The 24,073-nt window shown below is 44.0% G+C and overlaps 1 protein-coding gene across 11 annotated transcripts in view; it reads right to left on the bottom strand.

The window, feature by feature from the left end:
• Nucleotides 1–23,734, bottom strand: part of tns1b (tensin 1b) — a 94,351-nt gene extending 70,617 nt beyond the window's left edge. For 4 of the 11 annotated variants that reach the window (XM_055052853.1, XM_055052851.1, XM_055052859.1 and 1 more), the window contains exons 1-2: nt 16,306–16,475; nt 4,370–4,484 (exon numbers count right to left, since the gene is read on the bottom strand). In XM_055052853.1, the coding sequence (XP_054908828.1) occupies nt 4,370–4,484; nt 16,306–16,368 (178 nt within the window). In that variant the 5' untranslated portion in view covers nt 16,369–16,475. Of the gene's footprint in view, nt 1–4,369; nt 4,485–4,737; nt 4,804–16,305; nt 16,476–23,653 lie in introns of those variants that run through there. The other 7 variants (XM_055052866.1, XM_055052856.1, XM_055052860.1 and 4 more) reach the window with 4 other exon arrangements.
• Nucleotides 23,735–24,073: the final 339 nt, after the last annotated feature.

The following is a 24,073-nucleotide window of genomic DNA, read 5'->3' as shown; positions in this document are numbered from 1 at the left end:
GTGGGAAATGCTTGTTTTCCAATTTTATAATGTTTTTGTTGTATTAAAAGAAAGAAATCTAGTTTTTTTTTTTTTCTTAGCTCCACTATGAAATTTGCTTTGTTATAGAAACAGGATTTGTTGCGGTTCTAACTTTTAGCCATGTTTCAATAAATTAAATAAAAGCTGATTTGGGTCGGATTTTGTTTCATTATAAAACGTATTTGATATTTTCTATTGCAATAAAATTACGTTGGAAATTATTACAAATTTTACTCTTATTAATTGAGGTTGTGGGCCGCACTATTTCAGTCCAAGGGCCACAAACGGCCCCGGGCCACACTTTGGACACCACTGTAATAATATAACATAAAGTTCATTTAAAAAACTTCAAATGGTCAATTTAAAGAGTAAATAATGGCAATTTTTCCACAAAATTCAATGTTTTTATTATGATTTTATATGACGGAACAAAACTAAAATCATCACAAATTGAAAATTTGAAAAGTGCGGTGTGCATTTATATTCTGTATAGAACCTCATCTGGTGACAATTCTATTAAAATTGACTGAGCACCAACAAGCTGGAAGTCAAATTCAGTCAGAGTGAATGGATGATGGTCTGAACTTTGACCAGGCCATTATGACTCTTCTACTTCTGGCATTATTTGCAGTTATTTCAACTAATGTATTAATTGATTTAATGCAGAAAATAATATTGAAATCTGTGAAATTTGATGAAAAGTTGAGGAGGTGTGAGTACTTCCTGTTGGGGCAGTGTGAGTACTTCCTGTTGGGGCAGTGTGAGTACTTCCTGTTGGGGCAGTGCGAGTACTTCCTGTTGGGGCAGTGTGAGTACTTCTTGTTGGAACAGCGCAGTACTTCCTGTTGGGGCAGTGAAAGTACTTCCTGTTGGGGCAGTGAAAGTACTTCCTGTTGGGGCAGTGCAGTACTTCCTGTTGGAGCAGTGCAGTACTTCCTGTTGGAGCAGCGCAGTACTTTCTGTTGGGGCAGTGCGAGTACTTCCTGTTGGGGCAGTGCGAGTACTTCCTGTTGGGGCAGTGCAGTACTTCCTGTTGGAGCAGTGAAAGTACTTCCTGTTGGGGCAGTGAAAGTACTTCCTGTTGGGCAGTGCGAGTACTTCCTGTTGGGGCAGTGCGAGTACTTCCTGTTGGGGCAGTGCGAGTACTTCCTGTTGGGGCAGTGCAGTACTTCCTGTTGGGGCAGTGGAAGTACTTCCTGTTGGGGCAGTGAAAGTACTTCCTGTTGGGGCAGTGAAAGTACTTCCTGTTGGGGCAGTGAAAGTACTTCCTGTTGGGGCAGTGCGAGAACAGAATTTCAAGCTGCTGTGGAGACGATGGGAAGCTGATGTGTAATTACATCACGACACGTTCAGGTTCTATTTCAGAACCGCCTGGTATGTCAGGTCAGAACATCCTGATTACAGGCTTCGGCGTGCGGGTGGCACCGCGACCCGCCGGGTTCCCAGCACCATGGCAACAGAAATATCAGTCACAGCAGAAACATGAGCTGATTATCAAGATTCGATCAAAGCTCAGATTAAATAACTGATTTTAATCGTTTTGATTGATTAACAGAATAAATTATTATATTTCCTGTTCTTCTGTTTTTCTTGCCACATTTTTCTGATCCTCCATTTGGTCTCTGGATGTTTTATTTTTGCATCATTGCAAAATAAACTTTAATTGCTTTTCTTTTAAAGATAAAAACTCAAAATAAAAATCTGTTTTTAAAATGTAGAACTTTTTATTTTGATTTATTCACTGAACATTCAGTATTGAAAATTTTCAGCTTTTTAGCAGATTTTTATTGATTCAGATTATTATCGCAGCAGAAATTATCACATGATCAGAACCTGATCAATATTTCTGATCAAAACGACTTGCTCATCAATTTACAAATTTATTTTATTACTGTGATTTTATTCACTGAAAACCGCAGTACTGGTTCTGTTCTGGACCCGGTTCTGACCCGTCTCTGTGTCTGTTTCCTGTCAGCCAGGTTTGTTTTGGTTCTGATGGTTCTGTGATTTCAGCCTCCTCTGGTCTGTCGGCCCGATAAGCAGCAGGACCGGTCCGCCGGGCCAGAACTCCCTGGTGAGCCTCGGTCCAGGCCCGCATGGAGGACGGCCAGAACTTCCTTACTGGGTGAGAGCAGAGCAGCGCTGTGGGCCGGTCCGGTCCGGTCCGACTTTCCCTTCTTAGGCAGGAAGAGCAGAGAGGAAGAGGGGGGCGTTCCCTGGTTCTCCTCGGACCGTTTTCCCCCTCGGGTCCGGGCGGGTCCACTTCGGACACAATCAAAGGGCGGGGCTCTTCCTCTTCCTCCCCGCCCACTTTCCCCGCTCTGTTCACACACACACACACACACTATAGACACACACACCATGAACACACACTATAGACACACACTATAGACACACACACTATAGACACACACTATAGACACACACTATAGACACACACACTATAGACACACACACCATGAACACACACTACAGACACACACACTATAGACACACACTATAGACACACACACTATAGACACACACACTATAGACACACACACTATAGACACACACACTATAGACACACACTATAGACACACACGATAAACACACACTGTTTCATTGTGCAGAAGTCTTAAACCAGATGCCTCATTTTTTTTACTTTTTATGGGAAAACAATCCTGTGAGAAAATCCTTTGAGTCGATGAGGAGGAATTTTGGCCCAATCTTCTGATCCTCAAGAGTTCTGATCTGAGGATCCCAAACTGAGCTCTGGACTTTGACTAGGCCATTTAGGTGCAGGGTAGCTGATGTAGATGATGACAGATGGTCCAGTTGCTTCCTGTGTTCCTTGGTATTAATGTTGGAAATTATCGGCTTTCATCTGACTCATACAGCGCTGTCATCTCCCAGGCCACGCCCCCCCAGCACCACCCGTCCCAGCCGGCCCGGTTCGGTCCGGGTGGGAGTCCAGCAGGAAACGGCTGCTGCTGGACGAGAAGAATCTCTGCTGACGATTCGCCTCATGTTCGGATCTTCCTGACAGAAACATCGACTCCTGTTTGTTTATCGTTTCTGTTGCCTTACTGTGTGTCACTGCGTTTGTTTAAACAGCTGCTCTCCCACACACACACACACACACACACACACACACACACACACACACACACACACACACACACACACCTCATGTTACTACAACAAAACTGACACACTGGCTAAACAATCTGGATGGAGTTGGTGGGAAATTTACAGTGAAGGCCAGAAACAAGTTCATGCATCTCTGCTGCCACCTGGTGGTCAAGATGAGCTTTATTCATCGGACTCCATGGAAACCAAATGGGCATCATAAACTCACATAACCATCTGGTCATATTTTCTTTGAATATTTTCTATCCAGACACGGTGAATCATGAATACGGATCAGAAAACTAAAGCAGAACGGCAGGAAGAGAACATGACCTGCTGAAGGTTTTCATTTACTAACTAAAATGTTTGATTATCTTCATTTATCTGCTTTGAGGAAACATTTAGAACAGCTGTTGCATCTCAGCCCATCCAGCAGGGGGCTCACTTGCTCCTCCAGTTTGATTTCTTGACTCCAGGGGATCTGGGCAGTTTGGCTCCGTCATATGGACATTACTGGATTACAATGAAATCCCATTAAACTGGGAGCCAGACCACCATCATCATCATCATCATCATCATGACCTACAGCTGCACGGCCAAACAGGAAGTGCTTGTGTTTTTCCAGGACATGTGATGGAGGTTGATCTGAGAAGATCCAAACAGAAGGAAAACCTTGGGCTCCTTCAGCTGAGAGTCGGACGGAACGTCAACACCGTTTTATTTCTGCTGATCTGGGAAGAAAGGCAGGAAGCAGCTGGACCGGCGGTCCGGCCGGAGCGGCTTGCTGTCCACAACGACAGCAAGCGGAAAGTTTTCACCTCCATTAAAGATGAAACATTTCTTATTATTAAGACCTCTAGACCAACTCGGTCACATGCGAGACAAACACTGCCCCAGTTATGGGGCACACTTCAATTAGCAGAAGAGCTAATTAGTTAGCTCTTCTGCTTTTATGGATAAATTATGAAAGTGTAAATTTAATTGGGTGTTTTGTAAACATTACGTTGAATAAAGTTTAAGTTTTGGAAATCAACAGTGGAGACCAGGTCCGGTCCGCTAATGCGCTAACAGGCTAATAGGAGAACTAATTATTCACTTAGTGTTTCTAGTGGCTCGGAAAACGTTTAGTGCTCTTAGCTTCCCCTAAATTAGCTTCTGCTATTTCCATGTTGGTGCAAAGCATCATGTCTGTCTCGACACCAGTGATGTCGCGTTTAGCATTCAGGATGTGACGCACCTCTGCAGACCAGTCCGTCCTGCGCGATGTTCTGTCTGCAGACGCCGCAGCGCTTCGTCTTCTTGAAGGTTTTCACCCGGAACGTGTGAGAGTGGAGCGCCTCCAACTCTTCTGGCTGCAGGACGGAGAGACGACACAGAAACAAGAGCAGACATTTTTATAGAGTCTTTGTGGATGAAACTGAAGCTTCAGCGAGGAAACCGAGGCCATCTACTGGTAATGGCAGTCAAATATAAAGTCAACACACACTGTGTTTTGGGATGCCGCTCCAAAAGGAAGCAGCGCAGGGCATTATGGGTAAATATAACCAAAACATGCTAGCCTAGCGCTAGCTGGAGAAATTTGTCAAACACAAAAACAAATCTTACAGACAATATTCCTTTGTTGTTTCCATTTGGTGAAAAAGGAAGTTCCCTCATTGTCTTCTTTTGTCGTTTCCTTCAGTGGTTCTTGGAGCAGCGCCCCCACAGGCCGGGAGGGGAACAGGCTGCTCAAAGGATTTGGTTGGTTTGACTCAAAAGAACCAAATCTGTAAAAATTCTTTTTAATTCTGATTTTTTCCTCGTTTGTCACCTGATGGTTTGCAGAAAACAAACTTCCATCAGTTCACACGAATGAATGAACTGATTATAGGGAGTGAAGAATAACACTGACTGTTGCAACATTATGAGATTAAACGATAACTACAAGTGGACTAACGCCAGGGGTTTCCCACAGATTCCTGTCATTTCTTCTTAATGTAATTCATGGATCATCAGATCAAATCACCAAACCGTTTGGACTTAAAGCTGAGCTTCATCTTCAGAAGCTCTCTGGTTACTGCTGAGTTTTCCTCATGGAAAGTTTCCGGCTGCTGTCTTTTCCTCTGTCTCCAGGTCTGCAGACAGGCCAGCGTTTGTTGTCTTCGGTTTGTCATGGTCCTGCGCTTTGCTGCAACATAACGCGATTAGCTTAATCTGCTCAGGCTGGAATAATGACCGTGGCTGTGCAGGATGCGCCATGTTGGCAGGAGACAGGCTGCAGCGCCAAGCGCCACCAGCAGGGGGCGCAGTCAGGCTCTGGGAAAAGGCTCCTAAACCCACATAATCTAATATATGAGATGATTTAATATATTCCTTCCCAGCAGGGAATGAATGTAGTTAGAGTTACGATGTCGGGGCGGCGACCCGTTTCACTGTCATTAGGAATGATTTATGCATGAAACACATTTTCCAGATTCCAGATGAATTAACTACAACATGGGGGGCTGAAGGGCCGAGGGGCCCGGGGGGGCTGGAGGGTGCCCCCTGGCCCCCCAGACCCCCAGGGGCCCGGGGCCCGCTCTCATATCCATGGAGACTTCAGAGAATTTCAGCATCAAAAACATTCATCTCTTAATCACGTGATAAATTAAAACAAACTCAATTTCCATTTGCATGATTTATTGTTTTTCTCTAAACCTGGATGATAAAAGTTTTCAGTCAGGAGCTTTGCATTCAGTTTGTTCACAGAAACTTCATTCATTTCATCTGTTGTTTCTGTTGTTTTGTTAATGTAAAATGTTTTTCAGTCTGAAATTTGGTTTATTATTATGATTTACTGGAAAATGATCTGAAGTTCAATATTCAGCTCAGGAGAGACCGGCACTGTGTAGCCTGCATGAAAACCAAAACTGCACCCTCCTGGTGATGCATGGTGGTGGCAGCATCATGCCGTGGAGGCAGTGAAGCAGGTCAGAGTTGGAAGAAATTAAATCCAGGAAGAAAACCCAGAAACTGGAGTGGAGGTTACATATTACTTATGGGGATAATATGGGATGGTTTAGATCAGAGCAGATTCATGTCTTAGAATGGCCTAGTCAAAGTCCAGACCTAAATCCATTTGAAAATTTGTGCACCAACTACTACAAAATGTAAGCAAGTGTGACTCTCACATCTCAGCAAAGGTCTAATAATGACAAAGTAATTTAACCTCATATAACTCTATGCAGACTCTCTGTCTGCGCTCAAAGATTCACTCACCTCCACATGCTGAAAGCTTCAAGCAGCACCTACAGAAAGGAAGGAAGAGTTGCTTTCTAACTGAGGTGTGTGAGAGCTAGCAAGCCCAGAGTGTCTCCTCAAGGCTGGGTTTAAAGTTCATGTACTGAACCGGGCCAACGCTCATCGCCCGGAGAGTCGGCCCGACCCGAAGATCGGACTCGCAACCTTTCACCCAAACTGGACGATTTGGAATTACTCTTGCAGAGGAGGTTCAGCTGGACCTGGAGTACTGTTCTCCAAATGAGCTCTAATTACCGGAGCAGGTGAACCTCCTCTGGAAGAGCGAGTCGGCACACGCAATGTGTGCAGAGTTACAAGAATCCGAAGGTGTGCGACCAATCCAGGAGGCCAGAATGCTGGACTGCAGATGGCCTAGTTCAATCCATCAACTATAAACTTAGCTTTACTCACTTTACTAAAAGCTGATCCGCTCTGATCCTGGCAGAGTTTGTGAAGTTGCTTAAATGTTTGCAGTTTCTGTTTGTGGTTTATTGATAAAGAACTCTGGCGCCCCCTAGTGGAGAGAAAACTCAGTTCTAATGTTTAGGAATCATTTTACAGCTTTAAGCCTTTCACTAAAAACACTGAGAAAACAACTAACTTTGGTCTTTTTGCTAACTTGACGTTCCACTCAGAAAAACCGTGTGAAACATTTCGTCACTAAACAACTTTTAACGAAATGCAAAACGTTTCTTCCAGTCCAGACAAACATCAGCGCCGCTTCATTAACGCAACCAGCCTCAGCTTCAGCCGTCTATTCAGCCGCATTCTCACCAGCCCCGCTCTCCCAGTTCTCCCATTCACACTCAAACTGAACCAGTCAGGCCCCCTGGGAATGCGAGGTGGGGGGTCACAACCTCCACTGGTTTTGTTTTTGTTTGATTATTCGGTTTCAGGAAGTAGAGCAGAGAGTCGGACTTTCCCTCAGTATCTTAAAGTTTTCTTTTCCGCTTTTTCTGCTTCTTCTCTCCGTTTCTGTTCAGGTCAAATCTTTACAACCAGTGCAGAGAGTTCCTGGAAAAGCGCCATAGGGAAGCAAAATGACTTTGTCTGAAGTTTATCCATATGTGAAATTCTGGGAATTTACCCAAAATGTAGGAAAATGCTTGATGTGAACACAGTTATCTTAGAGAACAAACAATAAGCTAGTTTACTGGGAGAGATGCTGAAAGTCCGATACACACAGGCGTTGCCCCATATTCTATTGCACCCTACATTGTGACTGTAGGGGGCGCTGTCGCATTTTAACACGATGCTAATCCAAAAATTTAAACTTTTGTCTTTATTTTTCCTTTTAAATTTGTTTCCCCACTGCTATGTTTTTTTACCATAGCATAGTGTTGAAATGCAACACAACATTTCAACACAATATGGTGCACCAGCTTTCCTCATCTGGCCTCCATCACTAATCCCAGTATCACCAGCAGAACCCGCAGCCAGCAGGTGATGCAGCTTCCTAAACAAAGATGGTTTCCTGATCAGACCAGCTCCTGAACAAAACACTGTTTGACCTCAGAGAACCGAGTTGACATGCAGCGCTGCGCCAGGCGCCGCTAAGAGGCGGGTGGGACCCGGTGGGACATGGTGGGACCCGATGGGACCCGGTGGGACATGGTGGGACCCGATGGGACATGGTGGGACCCGATGGGACCCGGTGGGACCCGGTGGGACATGGTGGGACCCACTCTGGTTATTTTCTGGTTCAGTGTTCTCCAGAACCTCTGACTCTTCTACCTGCTGTGACCCGTTGGGTCGGTCCGGGTCACAGAGGGAGGAAATGGTTCCAGACAGGCAGAGAGGACCCAGGAGGCGGGTCAGGGTGGAACAGGCCCGTCTCTCCCCCTCCTGGGAACTGACCCCCGTTCCCTTAGAGACGCACGCTAATCCCTGCCTAGCGCTCATTAGCACACAGGCGCTAACAGGCAGCAAACTGCATTAATGAGACAACGGCGCACCCTCACCCTGCCATCACTCCGACCCACTATTAACATGTTCACCTGTCAAAACTAATCAATGATCAATATTTGCTGATACATCTCTGATTTACTCCTCCAGAAAAAGTCTTTACATCTAATTTCAAACAGTTTAAGATCCTTCAGTCGTGTTTTTATTTGGACTTTTGTTACTTTTAGACATATTTACAGTTTAATGTTTCAAACTGACATCAGGAGGCAGAAACACGTCAGCAACAACAGAAACCGCCACCCTGTCAACTTGAGAAGGGTTCAAAGGTCATCCTCCTCCAGAGAAAGAAAAACTATTCAAAAGATTTTCAAGAAAAAATTCAAAACATTGTAAATAATAAAGGAAAAAAAGGATTTTTCCCAGAAGGAAAACAGATCCAGCCCAAAACCACGGCAGGAAACCCAGAGCGCCGTCTGACAGTCAGGCAGGTCAAAAGTCAAAGACCCAAAACATAGCAGCAGATCTACAACACAGAAGGAAAAGAAACAAGCTTTTGAATGGCCTAGTCAAAGCCCAACCCTCAAACTAACAGACAGGTTGAGATGGGATCAAAATGTCTCCACGAGAAAATGAAGCTTTGTTTTTCACCCTGAACCTTTTCTACTGGACCAAATAATTTTGATAATGTTATGATGCATGAAGCTGAAGTTGACAGGTCAAAGGTCAGTAGCACTAAGGAGACACGATTATGAAACAAACTTTCAATCAGGTATTAATTCATGAACTGTGGTTTCCTTTCTGCTGTGGAGATTCTCTGGATCTGAATCAGAACTGAAGAAATTTAACAAACGAGAAAAAATGGGATTATTTACCAGAATCAGAACCGAGCCTCATTACATCTCCTTTAAACGACGTTCAGTTTGACCCGTCTGCCTGGACCAGAACCAGGCGCAGAACCTGGACCAGAACCAGGCCCGGTTAGGTAATGCTAAACTGTTCCAGACCCGGATCGGTACCAGACATTCCGGCTGAATAACATCAGCAAGCAGAAAGCGATCTCACCTCTGATTCCACTTCAAACATGACCTCAGTCAGAGGAGCCATGTTGACTGGGGCAGCGGATGACATCACTCAGAAACACCTAATTAATGCGGCGTATTAATTAATATACCGTCAGATAACTTCATCGCTAACGGATCAGACCGGCAGCAGGAAGTGGACCCGGGTCAGAACCAACTCAGAACAATAAAATAATCTGGACCCAGACCGACCAGATGCCTGCAGTAATCTGCGCTTACCAGCTAGCATGCTAGCATGCAGCCATGCTAACATGCTAGCATGCTAAGAAGCCATGGGATCGTATGGCTGCATCCCGTCTGGGGAGTCCAGAAGTTATTTATTTCTGTTCAGATTCTGATTTAATGCATTTATTCATAAAGGACATTTATTGATTTAGGCTGGTTTTCTATAAACGTTCCACTTCATTTAATCTACCAGCAGAAATGAAAGTTGATTCATTTTTTAAACATAATGACATGTTGGTTCAGACAGTCTGGTTGAGTGGCCTTTGACTAGGCCATCCTGTCAACAGCTCTGGCTCCACTTAACTCAACTGGTCTGTTAACCAATCAGAAGTCTCCAATATCATGACATCATTGCTTAAAGAGACAGAAATAATTCCGGATTTATTCGACCCATTTCTACCAATAAGTTCACTAAATCTGATGAATATTCATGAGGCGTCTGCATGTTGATGAGAAAATGAACAGAAACAGAATCGTTCCTTCATGTTTCCATGTTTCCGCTCCGTTCCTCATGTTGATATCCTGGCCTGGACTCAGGTATGTGTTACATAAGTCCATATAAAGCAGGATATTAAGATTCAGTTTCATTTGTTTTCAGAGAAAATCACAGAGAGGAGATTTGTGTTTAAACAAGATAAAGCAGAGAATCGCTTTCAGAACCAAAGAAAACAAACGATTCCTGCAGAACATGAACGGGAGCCAACTGAGAACCAGAGGAGTTCAACATGAAACCATCTGGAGTCGGCAACGACCGGCACCGTCAGCAGAACCACTGCAGAGGTCAAGACGTCAAGGTCACCCGCCGGCAGATCGGACCTGCCGGGTCAGGCAGAACCAGGCTGCAGCTTTGTGTTTTTTATCTGTGCAGAAACAAACGCAGGACATTTCACAGCAGTTTGATTTGGCTGCCATGTTCTGCCTCTGGCAGCAGAACTCAGACTGGACCAGAACCGGTTCTGTGTTTTCACAGCAACAGCAGCTCTGCTGAAACGTTCCCATAAAAGGAGAATTTAACCCAAAACGTCGGGTTGATCAACCCGAGCAGCAGCTGGGAGTCACTCTGGGCTCCTTATCGTTTTAATTAAACTCATAAATTCAACATGTTGGGGTCAAAGTGACCAAAAGGTCAAAATGAGTTTTAATTATTAGAAAATGACGTTAATGTCCAGATATTCAGTCCATCGTATCAGACAGAATATTCAGAATATTCATGGAGATGAATATGAATATAAACACTTGGAAAAACAAACCTGAACAACTGAAAATAAACCAAAGCAACATCTGAACCAAAACACCATTAATCAATAAAACGGATAGAAATCAGATAATAATAGCAGAGAGGCAAAAATCATGTTTCAAATCTGATGGCGGCAGATGCATCATTTCTTGTTTTACTCGAGAAAAAACTGGAGACAGATAATTATTCAGGAAAACTGCAGATAAATTGGTGTCATTTTGTGTTGTTTCCATTTTCACTGGTTTCAGGATGTTTCTATCACCTCCAGGTTTTCTGCATGGCATCAAGTCATTAACTCCAGTTCATTAAAGATCTGGATAATCAGACAGTCCAGATTTTCCTTGTTTTTCAGGCTTTTATTGTGAAAGTTTCTTCTACTGCACTACAAAGCAGAGGAAACACATCATTATTCAGGACGTGTTGCTGAGGGTGAGCAGACCCTCTGATGAAAACCTGACAAGTTAAACAGCCAAACCGGGTCAATCTGAATCCAGCATGAATGTTTACTCACGTAGCATTAGCCGCCAGGTGCTAACAGCTGCTGGAGGAGAGGATGTAGCTTCCTTGTGCTATCAGTCAGCACAAAGAGCCTGGCTGCAACAGTTACGTCCAAAGTGCGGCTACATTTATGAGTTTATGCTCCGGTTGCCGTAGTTTCACTGCCTTCCAGATAAACAACAACAAAACATTCCAAGTTCTTGATAAACTCAATATTGATTTAATGTTGAAAAACATATCAAGCTCTGAAGCTAAGTATCAATGCTACGCTTTAGAACCAGTCGCATGTCGTCCCTGAAACACAGAAGTTAGTTTATGAACATGGAGAGTCACAGCATAGAACCGCAGCGGATAGAATGTGACCTGCAGACGGTTTCCCACGCTGATCAACGTTTTAAATATTCTTGAAGTAGATTATTTTCCTATAACTTCTCAAATCTTTTAGATTACAGAAGGCAAAAAAATATTTTGTGGGCTTTTTAAATGAATCTAAATCTAAATGAGCTTTTGGACGCATGCTAGCTCTGAGAGCATAGGTCAGCTGTCGCTTTGTGTTTTCATGGTTAATGACGCATCTGAGGATCAAACACAAGGAAAACAAAACAAGATGGAAGTGCTCATTGTATGCTAACTGCTGCTAGCAAAACAAGCTAACGCCTATTCATTACTCAGCATTTTACACAATCCAGCAACAAAGAGCAGCTAATCTGGGACGGACGCCATTTTGGATCTTCAGGTTGTTCTTCACCCAGTCGTTTGTTCTGACTGGTTCAGGTAAACTGGGATCAATAGTGTGGGTTTCACAGTGTCCTGATACCAGCCATGTTCGTTCTGCAGCATCATGTCGTCCACACAGATTTAAAGGTCAGTTAGGTATGTCTGTGGACCTTGCAAGAGGTCAAAGGGTCAGTTACCAGATCTGGTTTTCAGAGGACGATGACAGCATGTGGAGCTGTGGGAATGAGGGCAATTAGACTCTTTTTACGCAACAAACTATAAAATTACACAATCTTTAAGTTAAGAAAGGAGGTCAAAAAGCCCAACTATTTCAGTTAAACAGGAGTAAAGCAGATTACATTTTTCTGCCAGGACAAGGTGGACGTGACCGACGGTTTGATTCTGAGTCTTCAGGCTGTGGAGGGTTGAGACGAATGTGTCCAGTGGAGCGAACACAAAGCTGGGGGTCTGCTGGTGGAGGGTGGGAGGGCAGAACAAAGCTCCACAAGTTGCATAAATCAGTGGAGCAAAGTGTTAACCTCCCATTATTCCCCTGCTTCACACGTTTCAAACATGAAACAGCCACAGATTAAAGCGATCGCCACAACGCAGCCGGAGGAACCAGATGTTGGACTGAAAATGGGTCCGAAACGTGGAGCGCTCGTCTTCCAACAGGCTGGGATCGAATAACTCCAGAGAGAAAGAAACGAGGATCTAAACAAGGTTAAAGCTGGAAGGAGCAGGGAGAGAAGAGACGGTTCTGATGATAACAGGAAGCTGTAAACAGTCACAACCTGCTGCCATTACAAACATCCCCAAAAATGTCAATGTTTCACTAATGTGGAAAAACTATTTTACAATTGCAATATGGCTGAGAAACGCAATTTAAATCACACGACTAAGTTTGTTCATACAAAGCCATCCTCCTCCTCCTACTTCCTGTCGTCTTCTTTGTCTTTTCCACCAGTAGTAACATCCGGTTGTGGATCACATGATTTATGTGACGTGAAAAAGTGTTTCCATCGCAGCTTTTCAAAATACATTCATTTCAGAAAATCACCAACGTGGAAAAGTTTTGTGTTTCTTTCTCTCCTTTACTTCCATTTATTCATATTTTTTCCTTTCTGTCTGGATGTCCATTAAATTTGAGCTAAACAGAAATCAACATTTCCACGTAAACCATCCTGTGAAAGCCATAAGGTTCAGTGAATCACCTTGAGTCCCTCGCCGGGTGGTGCCGAGCTCAGACGGGTCCGATCCTCACCTCTGACCCCAGCAGCAGTTTTTCAGATCAAACACCTTTTCCATTGGCTTGGCACCAATCTGATCCGGAATAACAGCGACTCCTGAATGTCAACACAAACTGCGGGTTTATTCCGAGGTCATCACTGAGAAACCTGATCAAATCTCAGGATTCATTAATTATTCAGCGTTTGGTGGCTGGAAGCTCTGAAGGCTTTGTGTTTATTTTGCACCACTGTTCGCCCCGAGCGTCTTGGCTTAATTTCCTGCGTCCTTCAGGTCGGTTCTGCCATTTTCTCTGGATCTTCTTTCTGCTGGAGGAGGAATCAGCGTTTGTCCTGAGCCTCCGGGTTACGGGGCGGATCCTGTCTGGTTCTTTGCGGCGGTCCGTTTCCTGGACGGGGAACCCAGACTTTCATCCTGAGGTTTGCTCCATGACGGCGTCAGCAGCTGCAGAGCCAACATGAGCTGCAAACCTCGGACAATTATGAAACACTGAACTCTGTCTCATAATAATGAGCTCTGAAACATTTTATATTATATTCAACCGATTTATACAGTATATTTTCAGAAGAAGCCTTTACATTATTACATTTACAGGGTTAAATAATTTAATAGTCCATTTGTAGTGTAAACATATTTATAGTGTAAACATATTTATAGTTTATCAGTAGTTTCAGTGATAATGAATCCTACTTTATTGATATAAAACATTGAAATTCCCTGATCTGCAGATTGTTAATTGTCCTTTTTTAGTGTTTTATGGTCCTAATGGAGCCTTTCAACATTCTGGGAGGTCCTTAGAAGCTGCGGGGTGAAAGGTCACGACGATGAAGGCTGTGAATTGACGTATTGAGCTGATCCACTCAGAACAATCAGCTTAAAGCCGCCAGATATGATTTTAAATGAAGGATTTATTCACATTAACCATGAAGATCCTGCTGCAGCGAAAGTGAAGATGATTATTAATTAAACGCTCAGCAGGAACAACCTGAACCTGTCCTGATACTGGACCCGGTACTGTGATTATTCTGCAGAAACTGGACCAAACAAAGTGTCACTTTAAAGATATAAACCGTTTTCCAGCTCAAAAGGAAAACCAGAAGTTCCTGCCAAACGTAGAATTGTGTTTGGAAAGCAAGCTGAAGCAAATAGCTGAGGATTAAGTTGAGAAAGGATTTTAAATCAGAGACATTAAACGATCCGGAGCGTCGAGAGGCTGAGGGGGGAAGGTGTGTCCAAATTAAAGAGGCTTCAGCACCAAACAAAGCTCTGCCTTCAACACGGGGCTCAGATTGAACCTCGCCCCTTTAAGTGAGCCCGCTTTGTCGCCCTGCGCTCTGATCCAGTCAATCAGTGACCCGCGGCTTAGCTGGGGGGCTTTGAGCTCCTTTACGACCCGGACCCCCGCCCTGCACCTCGCTGCCCTGCCTCAAAGGGAAGAATGGTAATTAACTGATGAAGAGCTCAGTGAGATTATCCAGCCCCCCGCCGGGCCCCGGCGGTGCGGTCGTGTCCCGGAGGAGAGCGGCCCGATGAGGAGGGACGGTTCTGAAAAGGTCCATTCAGACCCGACCGCTTTCATCTCAGAGCGGCGATCAGCGCCCGGAACGCCGCTTCACACCCGCTTCACACCCGCTTCACACCCGCTTCACACCCACTTCACACCCACTTCACACCCGCACAAATGTAACGCTTAAAGATGGCGGTCCAAACACGGGGAGCACGAGCCGGACGGGACCGGAGGGTGGGCCGGACCGGACCCGGCCGGATCAGAATGCAAACACAACCCGGCTCTGAGCGCCGACCCACTGAAGCACAAACATTCTGGCTCCTTCCTTAAAGTTGCATTTTAAACATTTTTCCAGCTTCTCCAGGCGGATGACGGGCAGTGGCATTCCCAGGGCCGGATTCAGAAGAATCAGGGCCCCTGAGATGGAGGCCCTTCTGGTGCCCCATCCCAAAAAGCAAATAAACAAAAATAAGCATTTTACTTCTGCACATTAAGGTACATGCAGCGGTTAAAATGTCCCAGGTGATTCGGCTCCATGTTGCTCCCAAAGAGATATTTGGTCAGCTATTTGAGGATTACATTAATAAAAATGAAAACAACACTTCATAATGGCCTGTGAGGTTTATAGAAAATGTAACGTAGAACATTTCATTTAATTAAAAAGTCTAAATCTTTTAAAACCACTTTAGTTTTTCCATCATGTCTTGTTTTTCTCTGGAGTTTTGATTCCTTTGTGTTTCAGAAATACTTTCATCTCCATGGCAACCACTCAGTTGTGAAAATACCTGAGTGGACAGCTCCTCCCCCACTCAGCCCCTTCAGACTAGCCAGCAGCAATTAGCAAACACCTGGTGGACCCGCTGAGCTCGGTACAGCAGCTGCTCCTCAGAGCAATCCTGGAAAAACGTTAAAGGGTTAAAGGAGAAGCCATGTTGGAATGACTTCCTGGAGGCGGAGCTTCAGGAAGAGCTTCTTAAAGAGACAGAGACACAAATTCAAGGTGTTAAGATTACAAAGTAAATGTTCTTTTAAGTCATATGTGATATGCATTTTTATAACAAGGTATTGTTTAAAAGTGCAATATAATTACTAATATAGTCACTTAAAGGTAAAACTGCCCTTTAAAGCTGAATAAATGTGAAAAAGTGGTTTAGCGTCTCCATCTGCATCAGATCATCAGGATCTTTTGCTTGCTGTCAGATTGAAGCAGAAACAATCATTACACCAAAACCCAGAGAAAAGTCATGAGGCAGTGAAAGATTCACGTCTCATCACGACCAAAACTCCACAAACATTCTGAGCCAAATCAGAACCAAATCAGAACCAAACCACCGGAGATGTTTCCATTTCACACGAAACCAACTGAATCTAAAACTTTCTCCCTGAGCTGAAGGCAGCAGTCGGACCCTTGCCCCGCACCCAGCCCCCGAAACGTAGGACCACCCAGAGCATCTCCTGACCCGGCGCCGCCGCTCAGCCTCGGTTCTGACGGATCTCACCCAGAACATGCAGGACAGGCAGACCCAGGTCCGAGCCGCAGGCAGGCTGAGGGAGACGGGCATGATGCTTCCTCAGGGTGAGCCCGGCCGCCGGCTGCAGGAAGGTCATGACCCCTCTGGACCCCACCGTGCTCCGCTGTCTGTTCCGGATCAGAACCAGGCTCCGGATCAGAACCAGGCTGCCTCTCTGAGCCGCTCCGTCGCTCTGAGGGAAACTTTCACAAAGCGTTTCTTCTCCAGCTGGGGGTTCGGCTGGGGGAGGGGGTGCTCCGCTCGCCCATTTCTCCCTCTCTCTCTTCAGACCTCCGACTCTCACTGCCTTTCATTTCATTCATTGCTCCCCTTGCCCCTCCCCCTCCTGTTTCTGCGTCCTTTTTAATATTTCATCAGCTCTGCCTCCGTTTGCCCTTCAGATGGACACGTTTCCCTGACAACAGGAAATGCAGCCGCGACATTTCGGACCTCAGTCCTGCTGGAAAATCTGCATTACAGACAAAAAACTTTCTTTCTTTGATTCAGACCAATTAAAACTTCAACGAAAAAAATGCGGGATAGAAAAAAAACTAGCAGGAAGGAAAATCAGATTCTCATCCAGTCCGGTCCATAAGTTTACATACACTATTGCTTCAAATGTAAATCTGAATAAAACTTTAATTTTTATTCAGATTTCAGCAAAAAAAAATAAATAAGAATACAAAAAAAAATTCAATAAAATATCATGCAAAACAAAAGGTGTGAGAATCTAATGAAAGAAGAAGGCATGATGGTGAAACATGGTGGTGGCAGCAGGATGCTGTGGATGGACGGAGTTAAATCAGGAGAAGAAGAGTTGAGATGTTTTGGTCAGATCTAAACTGATTTATGGGCTAGCATGGCCTAGTCAAAGTCCAGACTAAGCCTCACCTTCAGTCTGTTCAAAACAGGTTGAACCTAAACTGGAAGACCAGGTTGATGCACGCCGCACTTTTCAGATTCTATTTGTGAAAAAAAAAAACATTTTATACTTCAGTTGAGATCATTAATAAAATACATAAAAGTTCTAAGATGAAAAAAGAGAAAAGTGATTAATAGTTTTTTTTATTTGAGTTCTATGTTTTGACAAACGACGTTACCAGATGTTCTCCATCCAGGTTTTCCCAGCATGCACGGCGTTCAGATCTGGACTGGGAGCTCCTGATGACGCAACACAAACAAACACACACCCTCCGTCCCCGTAAACACACACCCTCCGTCCCCGTAAACACACACCCTCCGTCCCCGTAAACACACACCCTCCGTCCCCGTAAACACACACCCTCCGTCCCGTAAACACACACCCTCCGTCCCCGTAAACACACACCCTCCGTCCCCGTAAACACACACCCTCCGTCCCCGTAAACACACACCCTCTCAGGTTCACAATCAGCCACTTGTTGTATTCAGGTCTGTCAGTTTCTCACACACTGTTCAAACAGAGCCAGACACCCAGAAACACACACACACACACGCACACACACACACGCTAATACACACACACACACACACACACACACACATACACACACACACACACATACACACACACACACACACACACACACACACACACAGCGTTAATCTGCTAGCAGCTCCACACCGAGATGCCCATGTTTGTTTTACTTCTATATGTTTAAATGACAGCTAAAATGAAAATCTCTGAAATTAAATCAGATTCAAGTTGGATGCTGAAGTTAAAGCAAAATGAAAACTGAAACTGAAGAGTCCAGGAGCTAACGAGCTTCCTGCTGCCAGCTTCACGTCACAGAAACAGAATAATTATTGCAGATATCAGTGATGTCATTCTGACTGGTCAAAATGTAAAAAGTAAAAAGAAAACCTCTTAAACTTACTTTATGACTAGTTATAATTTAGTTGTTAATACCTGGAATATGTTTCAGAAAGTCAGTAATTAATGATAGATATTTATAATTAAAGACAACTTAATAATAAATCTGGCATAATTTATTTAATATCAATTCAATAGAAAAATACTATTTCGATTCCCAAAGAGAAATTCAATGTTGTTTGAACTCATTAGTTCACAATTCCTCAGTTATTGTAGCTGATGTTGGCAGGAAAGATCTCCTGTAGCAGTCTGTGTTACAACCATTTTGTAAAAGCTTCTAATTACTAAAGACTAGTCAGAATGTAATTGGCGATCTCAAACATGTATATTGTCCAGTCAAAATATAAGAAAGATATTAATGAACTAATATGTGTGTTTATAAACCAGTTTCAGATTTCTGGAATAAAAATGCAGTGAAGCTGATTTTATGTTAAAATGGCTTGCCATACACCACTGATGTACGGTAAAATAAAATGAAATGAAAACAGATTCTGAAAACTGGAACCAACCGGCTGATCGCTAACCTGTTTCTGCACAGCATGTGCAGAGAAAAAACTGTCGCTAACAGGACAAAACCTCCAGCAGAACCAGAACCAGAATCAGAACCAGCAGCCTCTCCCAGTCCACTGGAGGTATCAGGAAACAGAACTGAACCAAGAGAACTTCCTAAAGCTGTGACTCCGTTGACTTTTCACGTTAAAAAAGCTTTACACAAACGACAAAAATCAGAATAAAGTTCTCAATTTAACAAAAAAGTTTTACACTCATTTTTTTGTCTTTTCTTAAAGAATTAAGACTAAAGTGAAAACATGACCCAACACTGCCACCCACTGGTGGCTCTGTGCCTTACCAGAGGCACCAAACCTAGAGCTACATGCTAGTTAGCATCTTCTGCTTCCTGTTCATTCCAGCCATGCGTAGCGTCAGCATGATGACATCACGCTTTATGAAGCTGGTTTGATTCTCTGAACCAGTTCATGGAAACACAAATAATTCACATTTTTACAACTTTTTAAAATTTGATCAAAATTTGCGTGACAATCAGATGAATCCATAACTACTGTTACTGTGAAAGGTCAGTGGTAGTAACAGCTCCTTTAGTGTCTTCATCTAGGAGAGAAACAGGTGAACTCCAATTCTACTAGAAAGTTGAGTGGAAGAAAAATAACCAACAGAGATAAATAACAAAGCCGTCCACCAGAACATTTCAGATTTCTTTCTGCTTCTCTCTGCTGATGATCCTCTTGCAGAATTGTTATTTCCCAGCAGGCCTTGGTAGCAGTTTTAGTTACCATGGTGACAGACAGAATCTGGAGGTCGTCATTAAGAGGAAGATGATGAAGATGAGCTCAGCAGGAGCTCATGCTGTTCCCAGCTGTACCTGCAGCTCCCTCTGGTGGCCATGAGGCAAAATGAGCCCAGAGAGCAGTAGAAACAGGAAGCAGTGATGTCAGGGGGGGCGTGTCCTCACGTGGGTTAGAGGGTTGTTGACACAGAGAGGAAGACACACCCAGCCCCACTCCAACTGCCTGGCTGAAACAATGGCCCCTCAGCTCACATGTGCTGAAACGTTTTCTCTGTCCTCCAGGAGCACAGAGCTCACCGCCGCCCCCTGCAGGCCGCCCCCTGCAGGCCGCCCCCTGCAGGCCGCCCCCTGCAGGCCGCCCCCTGCAGGCCGCCCCCTGCAGGCCGCCCCCTGCAGGCCGCCCCCTGCAGCGACAGTATGAAGGGAAAGCAACCACTTCTTTGTGAAGTGGATGAATATAATATACAAGTTTCCCTTTCTGAAATCAGAAACATAGACTGAACTGTTTCAAGCTTGTAATATTGATTATTAAGACTCACAATACAAATCAATACACTGGATGTTTCAAAGAGAAATATTTGATTTCTGTGAATCATGTTCACTTTCATGTAACGTTTGGTTGTGGCTCCTTTGCGTGAATTTCTGCATCATCGTTGGTTCTGGTGTCTCATCTTCCTCTGTACAATACTCCATAGTAATACACTGATCTGCTAATCTGTTAGCGCTTTAGCCATCTTAACTTCACCTGCCTTTTTACATATAATTTCTAAGAGCTCATTTATTTGGCTGTTTGTTTTTTAAGATGAATAAACATCAACATTGGAGTTGAAGTTTTGGTTATCGACTGAATTCTTCAAATATTCATGCTCTTATTTTGAAGGTGAAACGGACACAGCAGTTCTGTTTCCTCTGGAGTTTTCTCTTTTTTTCTCAATAATCATTTCCCGCAAAAAAAAACCACAAGACAGACAGCAGACAGCCAGATATAGACATACACACAGTAACTACAGCTGTTATGGAACATGTTTATGTCAAAATTAAATCGTTGCTCAAGGGTCATAGTGAAGGTAGTGATTTAGCATTAGCTTCTGCTAAGTAGCCTAGCTAAGTGAAATAATCTAGAGATCAGGCTGACCTCTGACCTTAACCCTCCCATTGAGTCTGGCCTCTGTCAGCTGAAGAACATTTCCAGGACCTGCTGTTGTCATGGCAACCTTCCAGGCCTCTCGGGTCTTCTGGTTCTGCTCTGCGTCGGAACCAGAACCAAACCTGGAGACGCAGCATTCAGCTTCTATGCACTAGAAATCTGGAACAAACCTCCAGAAAACTGAAAAACAGCCGAAACACTGAAGTCCTGACTGCTACAGCAGCTACTGATTGGATGTGACATTTAGTGGACGATATTTCCTCAGATCAATTTTTAAGATTTTTAAATTCTCACAATATTCAGCAAGAACAAAGCAGGAAGTTAAAACTGCAACACTATTCCTAATACTCCAGACAGATGTCCAGTAAAGTCTGCATACGTGTGTGTGTGTGTGTGTGTGTGTGTGCGCATGCATGCGTGCGTGTGTATATGTGTGTGTGTGTGTGCATGTGTGCGTGTGTGTGTGTGTGTGTGTGTGTGCATGTGTGCGTGTGTATGTGTGTGTGTGTGTGTGTATGGGTGTGTATGTGTATGTGTGTGTATGTGTGTGTGTGTGTGTGTGTATGGGTGTGTATGTGTGTGTGTGTGTATGGGTGTGTGTGTGCGTGTGTTCGCACAGCACCAGGAAAAGACGTTAGCAATGACCTCAGAGAAGCAACTGTTGCTCCAGAGAGAGGCTCCATGTTTTCCAGCTGCTTTTAGAAAACAGAAATCTGAACAAACTGAGGATCAAAATCATCCGGCAGCCGTCCTTCAGCCTCTCAGTGCTGCACCGTTGTACCTGGCTGCTGCCGCTCCTCAGCTTCCAAAATGGAAAAAGGCAGAAGAACAATTTCGCCCAACTGAAGACAATATGGAGACACCAGTGAAGTCCTCCCATCCTGTCCTGGACCCGTCTGGCTCTGCTCGTGTCACCGGGGACGAAAATGGGACACTTTCTGTCCAATTACAGAAAAATCAAATCTCTTGTCCTGCAGCATCCCTCCATCCAACAAGCCGTCCGTCTCTGGATGCAGCGACATTAAGGACAGAAATGGGCGGGGCGGGTTGGGTCGGGCAGAGCCGCCTGATATGGAGCCAGGCACTTAGAGTGATGGGAAAAGGCTGGGGGGGCAGCGGGGCGTCTGCAGTTTAATGTAGAAACGACGGCGCATTTTAATCTGGAATCGGTCCAATCCTCCTGATGGAACCAGAACAAATTACACGAAACCGCCTTCTCACCAAACCCACAACCAACCAGATCAACGTTCTGAGAAAATATTTAATGCTTAAATTTAAAACATTTTTTACATACAAGATTCCAGAGCTGGAGCTATAGATGCACCGATCCAGTTTCCTCACTTCCGATGCCGATACCAATATCTGTGTATCGGTCGGTACAGAAAAAACAACCGAACTGATTTAAAATGTTTCCTTTTTTCTTTTTAAATACAGACATAAATGTACTAAATGAATTTGGTAACATTATAGAACAATTAAATATAGTTTTCTAATTTGGCCAAACATGTAAAAACAATATAATAGATTCAGTCAGTGGAATCAGGAGAATAACAGCCAAAGTAAAATAAATAAACAACTTTTAACTGCACAAACATATCTTCTTTTGAATAAAAGTTTAATAATAAATTCTAAAAATAAAGTAATACAAATAAAAAAACAAGACTGAAGAGATTGTCAAAGACATCCAAATTATTGTCAATATCGGGACCAATATAGATCAGATCGGTTCATCTCCAGCTAGCTCCTTCGTATGGCAGTAACTCTGATGCATAGCTACATCCGCTAACATCCGCTAACATCTGCTAACGTCTGCTAACATCTGCTGACATCCAATGACATCCGCTGACATCCGCTAACATCCGCTAACATCCGCTAACATCCAATGACATCCGCTAACATCCGCTAACATCTGCTAACATCCAATGACATCCGCTAACATCCACTAACATCTGCTAACAGCCACTGAACTCCGCTAACAGCAGCAGCTTCTCTCAGCCAACCAAGGGTTAATTTCTGCCTCAAACTGATCTGATTGGACTCTGGAAAAGACCATCGCTCAGCTCCTGAACTGAAACAATCCTGGCAAACAGACAAGGAACCAAACTGTTGTCTTCCTGTTCTCTGCAGGACAAACAATGGGTCGGTTTCGGCCGGGTCACACCGGGCCGCTGAGCGCTCAGCCTGTTAGACCAGAGGTCACCGGGTCACTGGTCATTGTTCCCCTCAGAACAGGAAGTGACCAGTCACACTCTCAGAACGCGAGTCCACAGGTGGCGACATCATCGGGTCAACGGGAACCGACTCCGTCAGACGATCCGGTCAGAAAACATCCATAAAAACGGCCATCAGAACCAGAACATCAGAACCGTCCAGCTGAGAACTCGACTGAAGTCCAACTGTTTTCTCAATATTCAGTCATTTCAAACTAAACAATTAGCCTCAAACTAAATGTTTAGTTTGAGACTGAAATACTGAGCTAAATATTCTGTTCTGTTAGCATATTTAGTTATGCTATCATGCTAACTAACTAAACTGAACATTTGCTAACCAAATCTCTAGTTTGCAGCTAAAACTAGGAATTTATTTAGGTTTAGGTAAATATTTACCCTCTAAATATTCATTCAAAAGATAACTAAAAAGTATATATAGTTATCAAATATATTTATGCTCAAGCTAAATAGCTACATAGCAAATCAAGAACATACTTTGGTAACTAAATGTCTAGTTTGCTGACTAAATATTTAGCTCATAATATTTAGTTTGGACTTTTGACAATTACAAATTAATGAATAAGTGAAAATTTGACTTTGAAACATAAACGTTTGCATTTCTTTTCCTCTTATGACAAGCTAAATAAACAAAATTATTGTTAATTTTTAACTTTTTTCTGTTTTCTTGGAGGCTCTTGATTAAATGCAAAGAAAAACGATTCCAGAAATCTTTTATGCTCGTTGCTAAAAGCAGTTTAAAAACAATCTGAAGCATCAATCCTGATGCTGTGTTGTTGACCCCTGACCCCTGACAGACTCACCAGCCAGAGGGACATCGCCGAGTTGGGTCTGAAGAACCAGGAGCCGTTATTCCCTCCACAGATCCAGAGGCGACGGACCGGGAGCGCTGGGACGCACTGACCAGCCCCGCAGTCTGGCTCTGACCCACCAGCTTCCTGAGCTGCATTGTTCCAGCGGCGCAGAAGGAAACACGTCAGCGCCGTGGAAAGCTGGAGTCAAGAGATCACTCCATGGAAAGTGGGAACAACCAGAGTCGATTGTTTTCTCTGATCTGCTCCAAACACAAACAATCTGTTGAACCCAGAGCAGTCCAACAGGTCAGTCCAATCAGACGGCAGGAGGTCCAAACCGTTAAACGGTAGAATCAGCATTTTATCAAGTCCAGAGGACTCCAAAGCATTTACTCTTCATCCAATCAGCCTCCTGGTTTGTTAACAGGA

The sequence above is a fragment of the Poeciliopsis prolifica genome, unplaced genomic scaffold (genome assembly GCF_027474105.1).
Source record: "Poeciliopsis prolifica strain line A6 unplaced genomic scaffold, Auburn_PproV2 SCAFFOLD036, whole genome shotgun sequence".
Classification (NCBI taxonomy): domain Eukaryota; kingdom Metazoa; phylum Chordata; class Actinopteri; order Cyprinodontiformes; family Poeciliidae; genus Poeciliopsis; species Poeciliopsis prolifica.
The sequence above is the reverse complement of the archived record's forward strand: the minus strand, read 5'-3'. Positions and strand labels throughout refer to the sequence as shown.